Here is a 23,513-nt window from a genome sequence, read left to right as displayed (position 1 = left end):
TTAGTAATATTATTATATATTATTTATTTATTTATTACTAATATTATTTTATTTTAATTTCTTTGCAGGAAGTGCAAAGGAAAAATTCTGTAAGTTTAAAGTTCATTATGAAAGAAGAAATTAGTGGATTTTAGAAGGAAGTCTATATATATGTTCTAATTTGATTAACATATTTTTTTCATTTGAAGTTACATTCATCAAGGATCTGAACAAAAGTGGTGCCCTAGAAGGCCTCATCAATGCCAAAATCAGTGAAGTAGATGGCCTCAATATACCCGAAGGAGCCATGGTCTTCCAGCCTCAGCTGATCCCAGCACTGGTGAATGTCACAAGGAGGTATGGCACGGAACGGTCCACTGACCTCATCGAGGATACCGTGCGGGCAAAGAACTCCTACCAAATGGAACGATAACAGGATCAATCTGCAAGAGGAAACCTACAAGAAGGTCAAAAGCCACGCAGATACGTTGAAGGAGCTCCAGTCAAGGCTCATCATTCTCACAAAAGAAATCTCCCGGATAGACGGCGATAAAAACGCTACCTATCACCAACTCAAGGTTCAAAGAGACCCACCCAGACTCCCGGCGCAACTGAGGAGTTTACTGATTCTTGGAATCAAGTACTCCAACGAGCAGGCAGGAACCTTCGCAGAATCTGGAGAGACGAGTTATCACGCCAAGCTAAAAGGCAACGGGACAGGTTTCTTGAAAAGAGATCTAGAGCAGAGGCGGACTTAGAGTCAACACTGTAAGCTCCAGAGGCAAACAGGCTTTTGACAACCATCCTCCAAAAGTCAGCAAAAAGAGAGGAATCCAGAGTATCTTCTTTTTATATACCTTATTTCAGGACTCCGATGTATCTATGCTGCTACATCTCTATCGAGAAACGATAAAAAAAATCTAACCAAAAAAGATGTAGTCAGAAAGATGCATCGGGAGAATGCACACCTGGCCGGTGCAGCAGCTGTACAACAAGCTGCGGAAGCTCCTCGAAAAGGAAGAGGACAGGAACTTCCATGGGGCCAAAAGTTCAAAAGCCCACAGAGAAGAGACAGGCCCTACACCTCTATTGACCTCATCGAGGAAGGGACAGGAGTTTGGCTGCATTTAAAAACCAGCAGCGGCGAACCGTGGAGCAGGCGTCTACTAACTGAAAGAAAGAAGGCAGACAAAATGACCTTTATTGGGGCTTCCTTAATAGAGATGTTCATCGGTGAGATCATTTCTGATTATATTTGCTATGATATCAGATGGTGAAAGATTATTAACTTTTAGATTACCCAATCACTTTATATGATTGTTCAATAATTAAGATGTAATGCATAAATTTCTGTGTGATGTAGCTTTGAAATGAAATAGGGCACTAGTGTTAGTATGGTCAACTTCTGAACAAGTTTCTTTCTTACTCACTATTTCCTTAGAGCAAAAGAGATGCAGTGAAGAAGAGGTGAGATGATTCTCCTTTGATTAGCATTTGTAATCTATAAAGTGGTTAATAAGTACAATGATATCTTCAATTTAGATCAGATGTTCTATCTTGATCTGCATTTTTGACTTACACAGAATCAATGGCTCCTAGACAGCGATGACAGCAACCTGACGTCAGATGACGAGGGAGCCCTGGACCGGTACTATGACGAACTTTACAGTACTCCAGAGAGCTCTCCAAACACAGACATAAGCAAATCTGCAATAGTAAAGTTAAGACGACAATTGACAATGATGTCGTCAGACTGTCGAACCATCTCATCCAGAAGCACATCATATCCACCAAGGAGTATCGACAGAAGATCCTTAAACAGTCAAGAGCCATGTGAGTATATTTGTCTACAGGAAGAACTGGTGTAGTTACTGATTATTTATTACTAATACCGTCTTTTATTTTCTTCGCAGGAAGTGCAAGGAGCCCAAACGGCAGGAGGGCCAGCAGAGGCGGAGTTTCAGGGACTGCCCAGTCCCTGATTGCCCCTCTGTTTTGCTACCAAGGATCGACAAACACCTGCAACAAGTCCACAACTACAAGACATCAGCGGAATACCATCAACTTCTGAGCGCAGCACCGGATTCGAAGGAGACAGAGGAAGGAGGAAAGAAGGAGGAGGAGGAAGAAGATTTTCTGGTCGAGATGGAGGATACACCAAAGGACATATTGGACATCTACGGTACAGAATCTTTACTTTTATACGATTGGAAATTAACAATGTATTCATTCGTGGACGCAGAGACTTAATCCTTCCATTCATTGTTATTCCAATAGAGCGATTCGCAAAGTACGAAGAACAGAAGTACGGGGGGACGGAGCAGTCCAAGAAGAATGCCCAGCAACATTGCCGACAGGTGCAGGCCATCAAGGAGAGACTTGGAATTTCACTAAGAAGTCTGATACTCCCAAGCAGTGTGCAGCAGTATGAACAAATCCTCACAAATAAAATTCCATCTTTTGTGTTGTTACGGAAGGTAATGTTTTCACTATCCACTGTACTTCTATTCATTTATGACTCTACAGGATCACAGAAGTGCTAAGACAAGATAAGAAGTTGCCAAAGACCGTATCATCCTACCTGTCGATCTGTGTGGAAGCCAGCCGCTAAGTAGGAGTCAGCCCAACTTTAGCTGAGAGAACATTTCGGACCGCCGGGGACTTTGCTACAGCAATGAGGCCGGAAATATGTAAACGCCAGAAGTTCCTTGCATCAAAGATCCAGGGTAACCTTTTAAAACAGATTTCCTTTACCCCACCCCCCCCAAAAAACCCCCCCCCAAATTTATGTACATGGACAGCCTTACTTTGTTTTTAATAACTCGCTTTCTTTGCACTTTGTACAGACGTACTGATGCCAGCGGATCGAGTTGACGAAATGATGACCAGGTGTACCGAGGAAGCCATTGCAATTGCCTGTATCACATGACAGTTACCAAAAGAGTTCACCACCCAACACTAGCTCTTTAATGTCTCGACACTCTATTGTGCTTTTCAGGTGCTTTGGAATCCAATTCAGGTATCATCCCAGCGGAGAAGAGAAGAAAGTTCTGGAACATCCTGATGGCTCTCATGCTGCTGAACGGAGGACACCGTGGCTGTGTCATCACCGGTCTCACGCTGGGCGAGTTTCAAGCAGCCAAACAGAAAACCAACAAAAACTGGGTCATCGCTGTAGCCAACCACAAAAGGTCATCCACCTACTGACCCGCCACCGTAGTCCTCTCACCCACCCTCTACCAGCTCTGCGTCGTGTACCATCGTGAGACCCAGCGTGCTCCGTTCACCCAAAGCAGCCGATAGCCCGGTTTGGCCCTTCTTCCTGTCGCCCAGTGGGAATAAGGTGACCAAGCCGAGTTGGGATTTGCAGACACTAGGAAGACAATTCAACATCGAGAAGTTCAACCCGATCAACGTGAGGAAGACTGTAGCAACCAGGGTAAGTAATTTGTGTTAACATATTGTTTTCTTATTGGTGGTTTGCTCTGTGGTGTGGCGGGCTATGAATCACACGCTAGTAGAAGCGTAGACAGATGTTTTGTTTTAAATGATTCGGTTTGTGGGGTTTGAAGACAGCCAAACTGGTTCAAATTGGTTGAGTGCCCATTTGCATGTCCTCATCTGCATATCAGGTTGGCACTCAACCAATCACGAGTTGGGTGAGGGGCTAGCTATAAGTTTAGACCAATCAGGTTCAAGGGCAGAGCGTGTGCCGTGTACATCGCGTCGTAATTTGTTATTTTAGAATCGGGCTTTAAGTGTCTCCTAAAGATGTATCGGGGAGTTTAAGCCTACAGATGTATAATAGAGGGCTCTGTACTTTATATTTATGATCAGCATTTATGCCTGTGCATTTTAATTATCCCAAGTTATAGTTATATTCAGAGTTAATAAAAAGGAACTTATTATCAAATATCAACTTTTGGAGATTAAGACTTTCCTGTTCACGCTCGGTTCAACGTTATTAGTGTAAGGCCCAGCTTACCGTTACCTGGAACTATCAAAATAAGCCTTACAATCCTTTGCTACTCTCTGTACAGCGACCACCTACTGACCAGCGGCCATTGGAATACTACGAGAATCCGAAAAGGGCGAGGGCCAGCTACTTCGAGGGCGATACAGAGGAGATCATGAAGACCTACAGGGACACACTAGAGAGGCTGGGAACTTCCAAAATAACCATTAAAGAAGTAGTAAGTTTCAAACAAGTATCACTTTAAAGAGAACCCTGCACAGCTATAAATTTCTAACTTTCTCTCCTTTCTACTTTCTAGGTTCGGAAGATGTACAACGACAACAGGACTCTACAGCAGTGGACGGTGCAGCAGCTGTACAACAAAGTCAGGAAGTCGCTGGATTTAAAGTAAGTTCAATTCTAATCATGCATGAATGCCCAATGTTATAAAGCATCCCACTGCCTCTGATTTGAAGCTACAAGGATCAATATACTAATTTAATCTGTCTTTTTTTTCTGTTCAGCCAACTTACACCACTGATGTGGAGGATGCACCTCCCGTTGCTGCACCCCCCCCCCCCACTCTAGTCAGGGCCTTATTTCAGGACTCAGATGTATCTATGTACTGAGGATAACGATGTCCAGGGTAGCCGTACGCGTCATGATAGGAGTCTACTTGATATTCAGATCCATCTTCCCAGGATTCAATCAGTTCCTACAGAGTCTGGTATGATGTCATGTTTGTTAAATGTACGACAAGCTGAGGAAGCTCCTCCACAAGGAAGAGGACAATAAAATTCCATGTGGCCAAAAGTTCAAAAGCCCACAGAGAAGAGACAGGCCCTACACCTCTATCGAGAAACAATAAAAAAAATCAAACAAAAAAAATTACGAAAAAAAATGTAGTAAGAAAGATATTATTATTATATTATTATAAAACAATGCAGTCAGAGGAGATGGCATGTGCTACCACACATTAGACACATGGCCCACAGAGAAGAGACAGGCCCAGTCCAGTCATGGACTCACTTATTCCTGATATTCCTGCCTCACCAGTCAACAAAGACTTATCATTCTCCGAAGAAGAAGAACACATACCGTGTGGGCAAAGAACTCCTACCAAAAGGAACGATAACAGGATCCAGCTGAAAGAAGAAACCTACAAAGGTCAGAAGCCACGCTCATGCCAAATATAAAATATTCATTCCTGAGATTCCTGCCTCACCAGTCAATAAAGACACATCCTTCTCCTCAGAAGAAGAACACATACCGTGTGGGCAAAGAACTCCTACTAAAAGGAATGACAACAGGATCAAGCTGCAAGAGGATACCTACAAGAAGGTCAAAAGCAACGCAGATATGTTGAAGGAGCTCCAGTCAAGGCTCATCACTCTCACTAAAGAGATATCCCGGATAGACGGCGATAAAAACACTACCTATCACCAACTCAAGGTTCAGAGAAACCCACCCAAACTCCGGGCGCAACTGAACCACTCGGAGGAGTTTACTGATTCCTGGAATCAAGTACTCCAACGAGCAGGCAGGAACCTCCGCAGAGTCTGGAATGACGAGTTATCCTGCCAAGCTCAAAGGCAACGGGAAAGGTTTCTTGAAAAGAGATCTAGAGCAGAGACGGACTTAGAGTCAACATTGGAAGCTCCGGAGGGAGGCACACAGGCTTTTGAAGACCATCCTCCAGAAGTCAGCGAAAAGAGAGGAATCCAGAGTATCGTGCCGACCAAAGGCAAATCACAGAAAGCAACCTTACAAAAGGTAATAAGCGAAAACGGATCATCCACCGAAAAAATATCGGAATTTGTGGACTATTTCTTGCTTCCTAAATTAAAACAAAGCACCTATGTGAAAGACACAAATCACATTCTGCAAATTTTGGAAGCCACCCCATTACCAAAAACAGTAGTATCGTCATGAATAGACTTGAAAACCAGATTTTACCGACAGATAACGAAGAATCAGCCGACTCTCAAGGTTCACACGAAGCTCTTTTAGATGCTCTTATAGCTGCACTATGATTCCATGAAAACTCGTGCACAGAAAATAGATGCATTTTAAGAACGAGACGCCCAGGCCGAATATAAAATATTCAAAGGCTACTACTGATGAAGCTCCTGCTATAAAGTTTGAGAGCAGAAACCGGTCTAGTTGGTCATAAGAACCTACACTAGTCTCTCCTACTATTAACAGTACACTCAATTCACCTAATAGGTGCAATTATGTTTCACCATGAGGAGCATGCTATAAGTTCATGTTCCTCGGGCCCTCCCTTCAAAATACTTCGGGTTCTTGGCGACTAGGTTACGTTAGATAGTGTAAAAACGCCTACACCCCCATTTCATTATTATAAGGCAATGCAGTCAGAGGAGACGGCATGTGCTGCCAAACATTTTTCAAATAAGTCTGTACCCATGCATGCAATGCGCCGATGTTATGCTTGTACCATAATAGCAGGAAATATTTACGTTGGTGTTTCCTCAATACTTAGAAATTCCTCCCCTTCAGAAATCCCTGCCAAATTGTTCCGACCTTGGGTATGTTTATGGCGTCTATACAATGTGATTACAAAAGACTTCACAATTACCAGCAACTCCTTGACTGCACAATAGACAACTTAAAAGTAGGAACTGCAACATGAAGCCATGATAATCACCATGTATATTCATAGTTCAACATTCCAGTATCATTGTACCATGGGACTGATTTACCATGTCCCAGCCCTCTTACCTCTTATCCTTTATAGTAATTTACATAGTGGTACTAAAATGCTAAGCTCTGCAACATAGGGGTGCATGTATTCACAATTAGGAGCAACTTAGGTAGGACCTAACTTCATCTTTCTCATTAATGTTTAACACATGTGCAAAGTATCCCCTGAACATAGTACATACCATCATACCAAGTACATAACCACCATACCATAGTACAAACCAAGTACATACCATCATGAAGTAGAGATGTTACATAATTGTAGCAATTATTAGGGACAAACATTGTCCCTGTTCAATCATATCCATATTTGTTCAATTTATCTATAACAGTTCCAAGATGGACAGTTTAACTTGGCAAGTCCTGCTGTTGTAGGAAAGAAACATGAATTTCAACCTGCCATGTTAGCTTCCGCCCACTCATGAATATTTATAAGTTATATTTAGCCGGTGAAGTGTACAGGTATGGTCGACACTACTACAAGCTATAAGTTAGTAGTAACATATCATGTTTACAAGTATAATGGTGATTGCATAGGCTGTTGAGTCTTTAATATTTCATCAAAATTATAAATTATTAATAAACTCAATGATTTTATCATGATTGCAAACTTATACTCTGATGCAGAGAAGTCAGCATCTTTAACCTGGCATTGCCAGTCCCAGCATGTCTGAAACCAAATTGTAATTTACCAGCGATGTAAAATGTAGTCTGCAACCAATTGACGAACATTTTAATGAAACAATTTAATGAAAACAGTGTAAAACGTCAAGCTCTCTTAAAGTGTCAGTGTAACTAGTGGTCTTTGTTATAACTGACACTGTAAATAGTTAATACTAATTTGAATACAATGGAACAAGATAATTCCAAGGTTAATATTCATAAACTGGAATATAATGGAATGTTTTGATAAACTAGCATTGTACAACAAAGTGCTATGCAAAATGAATGAGGGGTCTAAAAACAGAACCTAGTTAGTGCTTTGTAAATTCATTTCAAAAACTGCTGTATTTTAAGCACTTAATTTTCACCTTAATATCAGTGATATCTTCATTAAATATTTTGGATGAGATCAGATATTAATACTTTTTTTTTTTTTTAGGTTTGTATCTTTTGTTCTGTCTGACTAACCAAACAACTTTCAAATATATAATTACGAAGACCTTCTGTAAACCAAACTCATTTGCTTGTTGGTAAAAGTCTTTCCAAATATTGTGATCATATAAATTTTATAAACTATTTTGGGCTATTGGGCACATTCACATATATCAGTGCCTCCAGTTTTGCTACCTAGGTGACCAAGCTTTTATAAATTAACCTAAATTAAATCGAGTAATCATTCAATGATCAACTTATTTAAGAATATATATTTTGCAGCAATTACTTACAGTGCCTCAAACCAATGACCATGTACTATTTGTATATGTACCTATTTGATAGGCCAACACTCTCTCAAAGTTTCATATCCTGAAACATTCCGGGTAGATTTCTGTATTGGACGAATTTTTCGTAGTTGTAAACTGATGTCATTACAAACAGACTCGACTAGAATTACATAACATGGTCTCATTTAAAAGGAAGGAAAGAGAATTGTTTAAAAAAGAAGGCACAATCTATAAACCATACATTGGTATGGAGAATGTTCAATTTAAGGCAAGCCTCACATCTGTAAGAAATTAAGATTTGCTGAATACAAGATTTTGACATCAAAGGTCCAATGCAATGATGATTTTTGTTTTTATACATAAAATAATTTTAAGATTTTAATATCTTCTAATTAATATTTCTGTTGCATATTTATTAACCATTTCCCGGTTGTGTTGATATCGTTGTAAATCAAGTGTGCCAGATAAGTACTTCAAACAAACCATACTCCTCATATGAAAATTGAGAGCATCTGACACCCAACTCATGATCAGAAATTAATAAATACAAATATATATTAAGTATATATTTTTATAAATCAGTGTCAATTTCACTTGGAAGAGAGACTGCTTAGTTTTGATACATTTCTAACCTTCCCATTTTTCAGGTCATCTTGATGCAAATAGTCTTCTCTTCGGTGAAGAAGTTCAAGGATTCCTTGGCACTCTCTCGACCGATCCCAGAAGCTTTGATCCCTCCAAAAGGCATGTTTAGATCGCGAATCAGCCAACAGTTGGTCCAAACTGTGCCAACCTACAACATAAACATGATTCAGTTTAGTGAAATGAAACCCAGGGATCAAATTGGGCAAATGAACCCCAAAAAAAGCCCCAAAAACACCGACTCATTCTTTGCCATACTTTTAGAAAGCTTTTCTTTTGTTATCGTGTATACTTAAAACTTTATAAAACTCGAGTGACCTTTGACCTCAACAATATCAAAGTGTTACTTTAAAGTTACAAAATGTGGACTTACATACCAGGCATGAACGAAGACCACACAACACTTACTTTTGAAGAGTTTACAAAGCTTTCAGACTGACTGAGGCAGTACAGTACTTGGCTTCCAATATCCTAAGTTTTGTAAGTAAGACTTATCCTAGGGTCTAGCCTAATTGTTAGGCCTTAGCAGTATGTACTTGGCTTCCAATATCCTAATATTTGTAAGACTTAGCCTAGGGCCTCATAAACACATCCTCCTATCCTAAATTGCTCTCATATACATTGATATCAGTGTACCTGCAACATTTTGCAAATATTAATGCAAACCACTGACCGTTTTTGAAACTGCTTTTGACATTGCTTTCATTACACACCCATAAGGTTATCCTCAGGTTAAGGTCAGGACCTAATGTTAGGCTTATACAAACAAACAAAAATTGCCAGTGTTATACTTGCAGTAGTAATGACTTATTCTAGTAGTAGTACTGTCACCACTTTGCCTAGCTGTACTGTAGGCTATACCTGGTACATTGACTTTTTACATGACCATGTTTGGAGTAAAATAAAATTGTGTCTGTCTTTTTTCAAAGGCAGCTCAAATTAAATTTTGTGTTCCCTTCTTATTGATATCTTCATTTATGTTTGTACTGGTTGCCTAGAAACATTTGAAATCCCAGTGCAGCTGAATTACTGGTTGTGTACACTGACAAGTGATCAGTGGGTGTGTGAAGTTTTGCAAGTTTGCCAGTTGTTCTTATATGGTGATCAATGGAGCTCTATAGGACAGAACAATAGGATATGTTACAAGAAGAACAAAAAATTGGATTTCAGACGAAATTTGGAAATGTGGCATCTCTGTTCATTACTATTTCATTACCTCAAGTTTATGAGCTACCCGATGAGCTGTACCCAGGTCCGTGGTCCAAACAGAGGCACAAAGGCCGAACTGTACTCCATTGGCCCTTTCAATGACTTCTTCTTCCGTCTGAAATGGGACCACACATGTGACAGGGCCAAATATCTCTTCCTGCATGCACCTTGAGGTATCTTTTAAGTTGGTGATCACAGTTGGCCTCATGAAATAACCCTTGGGAGGAAAATGCCACAAAGTAAAAACACTATTTGAAGGAACATAGATCAACACAATACATTATAATATAATGGCAGTGATAAGGGAGGGTCGTGCAGGAAAGGTGTCCCTTTGACTATCATTCCAAACATATACATATATATGACAGTCTCAATGATGAAAACAAGCATTAGCACAGGTTACAGCCAGAAAACATTCCCTTTTTCAACATGTAATTTAGTGTTTACACGGGTCCAAAAATCGGGAACCGTGTACCCGAGAGCCGTTACCCGTCGGGTATCCGGGAAAAACTTGTTTACACTCGTGTATCACAATTTTCAAGAAATTACATATTAAATGCTATAATAAATGAATTCTATTCTCTACTGAAAATGTTTTCATGTTCAAAAACGTATGTGTAAGGTAAGGTATAAAACCTTTCTCAGTAATTTCTATTTGTTTTTTTCTGTCATAAACTTGTTAATTACTTAATATAATTAGCATTACTACTAATTAGTAGTAATGTTGTTAATATCGCACCACGCCGCCACTGCTTATGCTTGCTCTCTACGTCTATTGGATCAGACTATAAAATATCCCTTTACTTTAGCTCAGTTGTTACTACTACTATCTGTTATGCAGGCCCAGGGTTCGCATTAGCCGCAAGATTACGCGATTCGCGCAATTTGATCGCATTTGGAATACACGATTAGTAAAATGCCACTTGCGATTATTATTTTTTAGTTATCCCGTCTATAATCCATAAACATGTCGTAAAATTCCTTGTCAGCCTTTCCTTCTATGAAATAAACAAATGAATAAATAATAATTTCATCCACATGGTAGCCTAACACCACACTAAGTCAATGCATGAGAAATCTAGCAAAGCCTAACCATCTGTTTATTCGCTGAAATTGTGACGCAGTTATAAGATATCCATGGAATACTTTCGTTATTGCTGTTATCTTCAACCACATGGTAGCCTAACACCACACTAAGTCAATGGGAAATCTGCCTAACCATCAGTTTGGATTATTTTTTAAATCACACTTTGCGTAGGATTCGAGTAATAAATTAGGAACCGGGTAGTATCGCGTCGGGCGGGTACCTTCATTATTGCTGTTATCTTCGACCACATATTTTAGCCTAACACCACACTAAGTCAATGGGAAATCTGCCTGGGAATGGGAAAAAAGTCAATGGGAAAATGGGAAAAAAAAAACAAATTTGCAAATCTACAGTTAAATCACACTCTGCGTAGGATTCGGGTAATAAATTAGGAACCAGGTAGTATTGCATCGGGCGGGTACCCGGATAACCCGTGCAAACACTAATGTAATTGTTAGCCAATGTGATATCCAGTAGCTATCCTAAATATCAACCTTTGACCCACAGGTGTTCCATCAAGTTGGCAGATTTCTCACACCAAATAGCATGATATCAAAATGCACCGATGGGATCTACCTGCATGCCCCCACACCCCTCCCATGGCTTTGATGGTCAATTCCCACTATAAATGTCCAAGTTAAACTTTACCCTGTAACATTACCTACATATAGTAATAAACATTGTACCTCACCATTTCATTGTAATGTCTTATTTGAGATGTGTATAGTGAAGGAGGCTCTTTGAAAAGGCATGTTAAGATTACTATAATTCCTAGGCATGTTAAACCCATTTTTGCTACAGTTCTTGTACACTTTTCTACTTACATTTCGATGACTTTCTGGAAGAGACAATTCCTTATCTTGGCTTCTTTCTCCACACTCAATGCGACCTCCTTCTTCAATAGCGATGTCCACATAACCTTTGACCTTTGCCAAGTGTTCTTTACTGATCAGAGCCCCTACATCAGTGGTGCTTTCTGTTGGCGGTCCAACTTTAAGTTTTCTGAAGAGACAGAATTGTTAAAATATCTCTTCAATTTTGAATCAGTGAATGGGATTGATGCCAAGTTTGACTGATGGAAGAGAAAATTTAGAAGTATAAAGTTTGAATGTTTGAAAAGATGTATGATTTGAGCTCACTATAAACACACACAATCCAATACATAGATCTCAACAGGATTAAACATCTTTTAAAAGCACAGATCGTTATAACGTTCAGTGACCCACAACCTCTTAGACCACCACCCAGCCAGATGGTGGGCATGTCCCTCCACTCCCCACCCCCTTACCATGTTATCATTACAATGCCATTGTTTACATTTGGTTGCTAATTGTGATGGCTCTGCTTCTTGCCATAAGCACGTCCATCTTGGTTTCAAGAGGAGACAATGAAACTGGAAGATTAGCATGTCACAGGTCATATTAACCCATAGGTTGCAGAACATCACCCTACAACTATTCAACAGGGGTGCCTTCTTTCTAAGACATTTAACCTTTTCAAATTAAATTTGTACAAATCTAAAAACAGTGACTGTGAGACATATTTACATCATACGTTGTGTAAAAGTAAGTTGGCCTGTCGTTTCGATCCTAGCAGGATCTTCTTAAAAGGCTAAATGACAAGTAAGAGTAACAGAAGGGACAAAATTACGCACAGAATACAGACAGGTTAATGAGCATGGTGAATGCAAAAAGACAGGTGTAAGGGGATTAGTACAAGGGATGGAGAGAAGAAAAAAAGAAACCAACAGGGGAAGAGGAGAGGTAGGAGATAAACAGTGGAGGGACAAAGAGAGGATTAAGGGAAGAGGGTAGGAAATAAACTGGAGAAGGACATAGACAGAAAGGTGTGGAGAAAAAAGGGTGTAAGAGAGCTATGAGAAGAGGAGTGACGGGGGGGGGGGGGACAATGGGAGAGTAGGGGGACAGAAGAAAAGTTAGTCATATGTCGACAGATATTTAGGTTTCAAAAATTGCTGTTCACCAATACTTGGCAAGCAGAAACCTTCCAAGAAATATGAGGGGGGGGGGGTGAATAAAAAAAAAAAGATTGCTTAGTCACCTGGTAGCCTCTATGAATAATTCCAAAAACCTTGGATAGAGTTTCTCCTGGACGAAGATCCTGCTGGTGGCGAGACAGACCTCTCCTTGATTGGTGAAACTGGAACGAACGACCGTTGGAATGCACTGCTCTAAATCAGCATCGTCAAATATTATAGCAGCATTCTTACCTCCGAGCTAGACAGAGCAAAGAGAATACTATCACATTTCACAAATCAGGTATCAAAAAGGCAAAAAGTTTGTTTAAATTGTTTCTCTCAAGGTCTACACTAATTAATATTTTGTTATTGTTTTCTTTCTTTTTCTCTGTGGGTGTACGTAAGACTTGGGCAAGCCAATTTGCAAGTGGACATCACATGATATATTCATTCATTATGACAGATAACACACTCACGATATAGATTTACAGAAGCAGGATAGCTATGTGGAAACCACATTCTAAATGGAAACCATACAATGGAAGTAATAGAATCTAATGTTATACAAACAAAGGGGAATCGGTCTCCATAAAAAGCTATCAAACCCAACCCCTAAAACATCCATCCTACTGACTGTAACCACGACTTAAGTTTCCTTAATATTCGGTTTGTATCCCGTAACGTTAACAATTCCTAAACTTTTCCTTATTAAATTGACCAAACCCATAGAAGTATCCCTGTCTGTTATATTGAACTTAAGTTTATTTAATCAATATTGGTCGAAATAACCCCCAAAGTTGGGAAAAATGACCATGATGGTAGGGCCAAATGACTAACATGAATGGGCGAAATGGTGAGGTTGTTCGAAATGGCAGTTGGGCAAAATGGTTGTTGGGCGAAGTGACCAGCTTACCAGCTTCAAAAAAAGCTATTGAGCTGAGTATTAACATAATCTGAAATATTATTTGGCCTTCATAATAGTCACACATCGAAAAATCATGACAGGATTTGGCTGTATGCCTAAAGCACATCTTCACAACATGTTAGTCAAAATAGCTCTATATTCAAGTGTCACAAACACTTCATTAACCAGTAGTACTTAACTCCAACATGTAATTAGACTCTGAATCATGAATCAATTACACCATAAATTTAAGCTTAATTTAGTAGAACACACTTAATTATATAGTACCTACCTCTAAGGACAATTTCTTGAAGTTTGCAGCGCTGCTGCCGATAATTTTCTTGCCGGTTGCAGTGCCACCAGTGAACGAAATGACTGGAATCTCAGGATGTTCAACCATCGATTGGCCAACTTTGTGTCCGTAGCCAAACACCATGTTGACGACGCCAGGAGGAAGTCCTGTATAAAAAATAGCAACAGATAGTAGAACTTTCTTTACCCTACACCACATCTCATAGGTTAAAAATACAAACTAATGCAGTAGCCAGTCCTGGCATCACATTGTTAAGGAACATGGCATCCAGCAAACCATGTGCTTTGGTGAAGATCCTCTAGAATCCTATAAGCCTAGGCTATGAATACAGGACTTACCCTTCAAGATGTTTGAGGATATGTTCTTGCTTGCTGAACTAAAAGGATATAATTTTGCAGCTGGGTTCCTGTTCAAGTTTGTACACTTTGCTGGGCAACAAATGAAATGGCTTCCGGGTATAAAATATTGTTGCTCTTGCTAATCTCTACTAAAGAGAGTTACTGTTCAAAAAGTACCATGATCATGTAGGCTATTATAGCTGCTGATAGTGACTAGTAGAATAGTAATAATGAGTCTAAACATCCCTGGCAGAAGCAGCAATCCCTGCATGCTTTCCTTGGCTGGTAAGGTCCTGATAATTCAGTGAGTAGCTCTAAAAGCCTGTTGTAAGGCCCTAAGGGTGTAGTACTATACTGTAGTATAACTATGCACTTGTTCACAGAAGGAGCTTGCATCCAGTAGTGTTGCAAACATGTGCAGACTACAGCTCCCTAACTTGTAGAGCTAAAGAATGTTTATCAGAGAAAGGAACAATGAAGATCTGCTCCTATACATCTGAATAACAAAAGAATGAATTTCTAGCAGGTTCGGTCTTCCTGGCTTATTCCATTGTTATTATAATGCCTTGATGAGAATAGTTCATTGGCTGAAATGGGCTCTTTTGTCCAAGACAATAGAGGGAATTCCTAGCAGGTACAGACTTCCTAGCTTATTCCATTGTTATTATAATGCCTTGATGAGAATAGTCTATTGGCTGAAATGGTTCAAAGAAGTGTTGACAACAACAAGCTTGAACTTGAACCATGGCATTGTTATTACAAGTTACTTATTGATTTACTGCAAAACAATCTGTGAGGCCCAACAGTGCATATTGTCAGTGAAGCTCCTGAAAGCATCCTATTCAAATCATAAAGTTATCTGAGAATGAGATAAACTATTATTTGCATCCTGAGTGTCCACAAATTAAAATATATCCACTTTGTAGACTATTGTATAGTAAAAAGGGCTTAATAACTGCTATGAAGAAGGTTCTTGCTCTTATAGTTACAGTGTCTTAATCAGATGTGAATAAAGTAACTAGTAGCATATATAGCTATAGGTCACTGCATGGTTACAGAGCTGGCCTGTCTATGTGAAGTTTGTACAATAATTATCTATAGATCAATTTGAATTTATGCATACACATAAACCTTGAATTTGATATCAGATATGTATGATGTATTCTATGGTTTGCAGTTGTGGAGAGGGGTGGAGGTTAGCACAGCATAGGGAAGGAATTGGGTGAGTAGGTTAATGTGAACATAGTCCACATCACATATATTTAGGTACTTGGCTTCAAGGGGTAAGTAAAGAGCCCAAATGAAGCCACCCCCTTCCTTGTATACTTTTATTGACTTTTCTATGCAGTATGTTCTCAAAGGATTATGCTTGTGTGTGGAACAGTCAAGTGTACGGGTCTCAACAATAGGTTGGTATGGTAAGTGCCCCACCCCTCCCCACACGTACCCTTCCCTAATGCCCTGTTCACAAGAGAGGCTCAACAATCCAGTCCGAATGGGACTTGCCCCACAGTGAAATTGGACTTGGCTCAGACTCGAGGCCTTGTATACTCGGACCCCGGTTAGGTGGACTCCACTCCAACCATGAGTCAATACTGTTACATATACATCTTTGCAGCATTTGTTATGTGAACACCTTGTATAGCATTTGTTATGTGATACAAGACATTTGTTCCAAGTGATGATCACTACCCCAAATCTTATTGGTTTGGGTATTTACAAACATGCTTACAAGCCTCATAGCCTAACAACTGATACCATTCTTGCACAGTGCCCCCAATGACCCTCTCTAAGGCAACTGCCCTCTTCCAGCTTCCTTCTTTCTCTACCATTCAGAAGTCAATATATGCAATCTGCTGATGGGCCATTCCACGTCACGTAAGTCACAAATCAGAGAGACATTTGACACTTGTTTTCAATCTCCAGTTCAGTGCAAGTCTTGAGTTAAGTCATATGCCTATCATTCCTGAACTTTGAATACCCACAATAAATTCTGCCACCACTGCAAAACGTTAATGCTTTCCCATTGCGAATTATAGCGCCCTCAACTTGTGTCACGTAAGTCACGCAGAGAAATGAAGAATTTCAACTTTTTGAAGGAAATCAATAAATCCTGTGAAGTATTGAGAGAAATCTGCTAAATTGCCTATTATATCTGAAAAGGACACATTGAGGAATAACTTCAAGGTAAAATTTAATTGATATGCATTTTATACCGGTATTCGTATGCAAATTAGCGACGTCACGTAAGTCACAAAAAATTGTCACGTAAGTCACACGTGTGAAACTGCTCAGTTTCCTCTCACAGTTTCCAAAGATACAAAGTAACACAGGCTAAGGACATGTTTACAAGTTCATTATATTGAGATTGGGGGAAGGGGAGGGGTCTATTCCACATAAAAATAGAATCTAGAAGTTCACTTGTACACAAAAAGTCCTAGAGACTAGTTCTGCTAAATATCTTAACTTATGTGCTACAGTAGCTAAATAGTTTCTTAATTAGTAGTAAACAAGTTTTTTTAGACTGGTTAATACAGAATACTTCTAATGTATTTGCATTTCTACATCTTTGGTCATAATCTAAACCTTTTTGGTAACACATACTTTAGTCACTTTTGGGAATTTGGATTAAAATAATTAATCCATATAAATCCATGGGGTTTAGGCAGAAGGTGGCAAGATGTGTATTTGGAAAACCGCATTAGATACTGAAGGAGATCCACTAATGTCAGTTACTTATGTTGTTTTCCCAGCTCTGACCTCTCATATTAAGGTAGATGACAGGGTTGTTGTAAAATATGATGATGTACTGTACCCAGGAGAGGTTACAAATATGGTTCCTGCCACCACCACAATGTGGAAATGGCCTCTTACGGTAGATAAAATCTTCTACCAGCCCGAAAACATTATTAAAACAAATTTTACCCCCTGAAGCACCTTGTGCATTTCAGGGGTAGACTGCAATTCACATTTAAAGAAGTCTCAATATGTGTTTGCTGATGAAATTCGGAAAACAAAAGTTCCGAAGCAGATTCAATGTTTCTTAACTTCTAAATGCGCTCTGACCAGGGGGGTTTAATGGAGAAAACTGTCGCAATCAAACAAAAGAAATTTATTTTCTGCCCGTATGACGCGAACGATTTACTGTAAAATCACTGCAACTGGCCATATCAGCACGTTCATTACACAAATGTAACCTACTTAACTTATACTCCTATCGTCCACTTTTTTTTACCCAATTAACGGAGGAAACTCTTGAAAATCCTGTTTATTCATTGCAATGGAAGGAAATGATACAATTTTGCAAGGTACATCAGTAAGACCAACAGAAAGATACTATTCAAGAGAATGAAAGAAAGATACAATTCACGAGAACAAACCTACCACAGGAGAGCCACGAAAGTGAAAGTACTTTAGTCCTAGGCATAACCGTTGTAAACAAAACAGAGAGATTTGATTGGCGCATGATCTGCTGGCTGGGTTTGCACATTTTGATTGAATTTTATAGAATCTATGGACTTGTTAAGAAATCTGTTGTTTATGGACATATATAAACAAATAAAAGTAACGAATATTGATATGGAAACTGCATAAAAGGGTGTCATTCTCACTGAGCTTTCAGTGCAGTAAGCTGGAAAAGTTGAAGTTTAAATTTGGCAAACCCGTCATGAGACTTTAAGGTAACAAGAAATATTGTTCTAAGTTTGAGCTGTTTGAGACATTTTTTGCAATTCACTTATGTAACCTTTCAATTTTACTTCAATTATAAATATTGTTACTGAATTTTAAAACTGAGTAGGTATCTTTGATAAAGAGGAAGGTGTTATAAACTTTTTATAGTATAAAAGACATTAAAACTGTGTGAAAGTGTTGAGAATTAACTTGTCACGTAAGTTACACTTCCCTTTGTGACTTACGTGACGTCACGTAAGTCACACATTTCCGGAGTCCATAAATTTGTTAAAGTTTGTTAAATTTATCAAAAGTGGTGGTATTACAGATCAACCTTTATAGCTACCTTTTCAATTGTAGCTCACTTTGCTCTAGCACACTACATATCATGTGAGGAAAACATTTGCTCTTATTCTTGTCACGTAAGTCACAGCCTGAGTATGGCATTTTTAACATAATCTGTGTTAACAGTAACAAAGACAGTTTGTTAAATTTTGTTATTAAATAGATAAGCAGACTGCATTTAACTGCCACATGAAAAGAAAGCTTGTACTTTCCTTTCATTTAAGGATTTTTTCTACTTTCAATTATTGTTTGATAATTCACAGTGAAGGTGCCTACAGTTTGAGATGGATACTCATTGCTATAACCCAAGATTGAGTAATCAGAAGAAGAAAACTTTAACAGTTTAAGAAAGTCTAACCTTCTTACTTTCAATTAAACACAAAGTTAGACATCTAATAACCCTTTCTAATTTTGCCATGTTGAGACCACTTGGTGTGGAATGGCCCTGATGTTATAAAGTCAGATATGTACCTAATCTGCAATATATTCCAGATCACTACAGATTTTCACAATATATACTGTGGTTCTAATGTATACTGTACCTGCTTGTTTCATGACCTCACATAACATCCATGCAGAGACTGAGGTCATCTCACTTGGTTTACAGATGCATGTGTTACCGGCTGCGATGCACGGACCAATCTTGAAGGTGAGTAAGTAGAGAGGCAGATTCCAGGGACTGATCAGCCCGGCTACACCGATGGGATTCTTAGTCGTATAGTTGAAAACACCAAACTTACTCTGTACTGTTGAACTAGAAGAAAGAAAAATTTCAACCAATTTTAATCATGTCATCACCATCCACACCACCACTAACACCCTCACCACCACTGCCCTCACTACGACCACCCTCATCACTACACCCTCACCGGCACCACTACCATCACCATCACCCTCACCACCACCCTCATCCCCACTACCCTCACCACCACCCTCATCTCCACTACCCTCACCACCACCCCACGACCCTCATCACCACTACCCTCACCACCACCATCACCACCACCATCTTGATCACCATCATCATCATAATGAAGGTCAATGAATGACTAGTGAACTATGCAGAAGAAGATTCTAAATGTAAATATGCTGTATTACAGAACTTGCCTACTACAGAAGTGATACATAATTATAGATGTGTACTGTACAGTATATGAAGTATTCCAATAGGAGACAAGCCATTAAATAGCAGAGTATTGGTCTTGAAAATGCCAACAAAAATTACAAAATACTAAAATGAAAATAATTAAATTGCTACACAAATATCACACACATCTATAGCAGCCCCTTCAATATATTTAATTACTTACTCATTCAGTGTGTGCTGAATTGCTGTTGCAAAAAACCTCAAGTTTAGGACAGCTCTGGGGATGTCTACCTTCTTGGCCAGTCCAACCGGTTTTCCTTGGTCTCGGGATTCTATCTCAGCAAACTCGTCGAGTCGGGACTCGAGAATGTCCGCAATCTTGTGCAAATGCTGACCTCGGACATCTGGACTCAAAGATGACCAACTAAATGAAATGAAAAGGGATCAAATGAAATGACAGACGGACACCCACCAAACAGTACACACTGAGTGTCAAGATTAAAGGGTGTGAAGACTCACGCAAAAAAAAATCATCTAATGCTGGTAATTTGACCTAGTTCGAATGAGGTGTAACAGAAGTGTTAGACAACACCATCGATCCCAGAAAATACACACACAGCTTGCTACCATTGGTAATTAGCCACTAGTGTACAGTCAGTACATACAGCTGCGGTCAATACCCACAGCACAGTATACAAACAATACAGCGATAGACATCTCAGGTCCAGCTAAAGATAACAAGGTATTACGTTCCATTACTGTCTGCATTTTGTAGCGGACAAGAAGAAAACTTCATTTGCAAGCAACGGAAAGTTAACTTTTTTAAAGGGCCGCATAGGGTTTAGGGCGAGTCTTCAATGCCTTTAAAAGGAGAATCTTGACAATAGATTACACATGATGGGACAGGAAGTTTTTCTGTCCACATATTTACCTTTCTCCATAAACAGAGGTTACTGCTACTATGTAATGACCACACTATGACATCATCGATATGACATCATACTGAAGGTTACATTCTTGGTAGAGATCTGCTACTAGGTGCACAGAAACGGCTAGGATTTCTATTGTAGAGAGTGACCACATGTGGAGGTCAAAGGGTAATAGTTATTTTGATATTACAGTAGGTGCACAGAGAGGTGTAGGGTTTCTGTCTTAGAAAGTTACTGTGAGGTTAAAGTGTAAGTGATCAACTGGGACTTAGAGGTTGGAAAACTATTATTATGTTGATGGCTTGTAAACAGAAACTGTTAGTAATCTTTCTGGGAAGTGTGATGTAGGAGGACTTCCTGTCTGTGTTGGGAGCTAAGAGATTGTAAAGGACTAAAGGTGAACCTAGGGTAAGGTGGAAGCAGAAGATAATAAATGGTATTAAAATGCTCTCTGTTATACAACTGTACAAATTCACTTACAATGTACATGACTTCATTTTAAAGTATAAAGCCTTTATTAGATCCAAGTGTACAATACTTTTAGTGACAAGAATTGGAGAGAAATGAATAGGGTTGAAAGTTAACAAGATTATCGAATTGTCTTCTGTCGCCAGGCATTGTTTTATTAAAGGTTCACTTGGCCAAGCCCTGTTCAAACTCATCACTTGTTAGGGAATAATTTTAGTGTTCACGTTTTGTGTAGCAGTGTGAAATGTTCTCAACAGCACATATTAAATGGTATGGATCCAGTGTACAATAGATGCTATGCATGTTTGCACTAGCAGTATATAGTTTGCCCATTTTGTATGCAAATAATGATTCCCTGCCTTTTACAAAGCAGATATTCCAAAACTTTACAACAGGGATAGGGAAACGAACTAACGCAATAGCGTGTGTAGCCAAAAAAGGCGGGAACTAGCGTAACTACGGTAAACAATTCGCGGAACTGCTACCAGCACTAGTGTTCTGCACATGAAAAACGGAGTGAACGCCGCTCCAGAAAAACAGCCCTAAAAACCTCTCTAGAATGAGAAGGAAGGGCGGTGACCCGTGAAGCCGGGTCACAGAGGGTGCACAGTGTTAAAAGGTTAATAGGACATTCTAGGCGCGGTAGAATGGGTGTGCTAAGGTTGTGGGGAGACAGGTAAGCGAGGAGCGAAGTAAATACCTTAATACACTGTACCTTAAAAGTTACAAGGTCTGAAAGGATTAAGGACTGTGAAGATAAACCATGAGAGTTACCATGGAACAATTGGAGCTAAAAGGGGGGAAGGATTAAGGACTATGAAGATAGAGGCCCATTGAGTGTGCATTTAAATTAATTATCAAATACTTTGAAATTGACAAAACACTTTATACATGTACTGTACTTATTTTCCCTAAAACTTAAGTGCTAACTTTGTCATCTGCAATGTCTTGCTAGCTTGTAAACACAGAGACATGTGATGCATGGGACATGTAATGCATTGGACATGTGACCTAACTTACACAAGATGTGGTTTTATATTCATAAATGGGTGTACTAGTGCCTTGTAACTTGAGAACAAACTTAAACACTATTTCTATAACCATGAACAATCTATATATCTCAACTTTATATTTCTATATTCTGTAACCATGAACAATCTTGTCTCAACTTTATATTTCTATATATTTACCTCTTTAACTATACCTATTGTAAATATTGTTGCTATGGAGATGGAATTCTTGGGCATGAGCCAGTAAGAGACCAAAGTTGGTGCTTAGAGAGGTCAGGCAGGATGAAGGAGAGATCAGGGGAGATGGGGTCAAGAGGGGTTAGAGATGTGTGTGTGTGTTTTCTACAGTGTATGCTACATGCTGACTACTTATATGATATTGTGTGAGAAAAAGTGAGTTCTCTTTCACTTTGTGTAATTGGCCTTGTGTTGTTGTGCTGGCTGTTGGGAAAATGAAGGGTGTGGCTGATTGAAGTTACTGCAAACTTATGGAGACCTGAGAGATTGAGTGGAAGAATTGGGACTGTGTACTGTACGTGTGTATGTATCAGCATTCACACCTAGTTTCAGCTATTATTCAAGAAGTTGATAATTCAGAATTCAGAAAGCTGTATATATGCAACAAAGACTTAGTTCTCCTTTGAATATTGAAAATAAAGAAAGCAAAGTTTATTAAACAGCTTAATTTTACACAGGCAGTAAGGCAAGCCCCATCAAGGGATTATCTCGCTACAGACAATGTTATTGTGACTTACAATTTGGTTTCTGGATAGTTTATCCATATCTATTGGGTAAACAGTGGATGGTTTATGTATCTTTATGATGTTCAACTTTGGCTTCTTCAATCTGTTGGTAATCAGTGAATAGTTTATATCTTATGTTTACCTTTGCCTAATCGTCAGGATATGTAAACACTTTCAGTATCAGATCAATGCATTACAGTCCATACACAAAATCAATTTCAACAGAATCACAGTGCATAAGTGTCATTTTAATGCATGAAAGTAAAATTAACCAGAAAAGGAATATGTTTCATCAACAATCACCATTGAAGCACATGTCAATTTAATAGTATTTGTTGCAATTTATTACTGTACGTCACTTTTTTGGACAAGTCCTAGATATAATATGTTTAATCATTATTTCAAACATTTTTTGTTTTATTTTTTATTGGGGGGGGGAAGGGGAGGGGTTTGTTGAGCAATGACATTAATTAGAACTTAACAGAATATCTTTAAAAAAAATTGTATATCCCGATTAAAACCTAACACAACATACCGGAAATCGTGATGTACAGGCTACTGGTTTTTGGAATCTACCTTATAAGCATAATTAATAAATTAACTTTAATGTAAAGTGTTTTTCAAATTAACTGGAAGAAAGGGGATGATTACTTTCTCCTACACATTCTCTCTTACACAGACTCTCTAGTGGATAAGCAGTTTGCTAACTGTTCAATATTATGAGTTGAATCAAATTCGCCAGATT

The 23,513-nt window shown here is 39.0% G+C and overlaps 2 protein-coding genes across 6 annotated transcripts in view; one reads left to right on the top strand and one right to left on the bottom strand.

The window, feature by feature from the left end:
- The window catches only part of LOC139969183 (2-aminomuconic semialdehyde dehydrogenase-like), a 32,004-nt gene that overhangs the window by 3,532 nt on the left and 4,959 nt on the right, over positions 1–23,513 (bottom strand). For both annotated transcript variants that reach the window (XM_071974050.1, XM_071974039.1), the window contains exons 2-8: positions 19,842–20,042; positions 19,074–19,285; positions 14,156–14,322; positions 13,043–13,218; positions 11,806–11,983; positions 9,902–10,111; positions 8,676–8,836 (exon numbers count right to left, since the gene is read on the bottom strand). In XM_071974050.1, coding sequence (XP_071830151.1) covers positions 8,687–8,836; positions 9,902–10,111; positions 11,806–11,983; positions 13,043–13,218; positions 14,156–14,322; positions 19,074–19,285; positions 19,842–20,042 — 1,294 coding nt within the window. In that variant the 3' untranslated portion in view covers positions 8,676–8,686. The remainder of the gene's footprint in view (positions 1–8,675; positions 8,837–9,901; positions 10,112–11,805; positions 11,984–13,042; positions 13,219–14,155; positions 14,323–19,073; positions 19,286–19,841; positions 20,043–23,513) is intronic.
- On the top strand, positions 599–7,299 carry LOC139969202 (uncharacterized). Of its 4 annotated transcripts, none has more exons than XM_071974108.1 (6): positions 599–1,812; positions 1,893–2,161; positions 2,257–2,404; positions 2,506–2,705; positions 2,978–3,418; positions 4,020–7,299. In XM_071974108.1, coding segments are annotated over exons 1-4 (504 nt in total). In that variant the 5' UTR covers positions 599–1,810; the 3' UTR covers positions 2,591–2,705; positions 2,978–3,418; positions 4,020–7,299. The 4 variants fall into 4 exon arrangements, with proteins under 4 accessions (XP_071830209.1, XP_071830202.1, XP_071830194.1 ...); XM_071974101.1 differs by having other exon boundaries at positions 2,826–3,418; XM_071974093.1 differs by lacking the exons at positions 2,506–2,705; positions 2,978–3,418; positions 4,020–7,299 and having other exon boundaries at positions 599–1,212; positions 1,421–1,446; positions 1,563–2,498.

The sequence above is a fragment of the Apostichopus japonicus genome, chromosome 1, assembly GCF_037975245.1.
Source record: "Apostichopus japonicus isolate 1M-3 chromosome 1, ASM3797524v1, whole genome shotgun sequence".
In the NCBI taxonomy this organism is placed as follows: Eukaryota; Metazoa; Echinodermata; class Holothuroidea; order Aspidochirotida; family Stichopodidae; genus Apostichopus; species Apostichopus japonicus.
The sequence above is the reverse complement of the archived record's forward strand: the minus strand, read 5'-3'. Positions and strand labels throughout refer to the sequence as shown.

Coding starts and splice junctions, on each gene's coding strand:
- LOC139969202 (XM_071974093.1), top strand. CDS start 927: ATGCATCGGGAGAATGCACACCTGGCCGGTGCAGCAGCTGTACAACAA. Junction 1,213..1,420: donor CTTAATAGAGATGTTCATCG/GTGAGATCATTT, acceptor CTATTTCCTTAG/AGCAAAAGAGATGCAGTGAA. Junction 1,447..1,562: donor AGAGATGCAGTGAAGAAGAG/GTGAGATGATTC, acceptor TGACTTACACAG/AATCAATGGCTCCTAGACAG.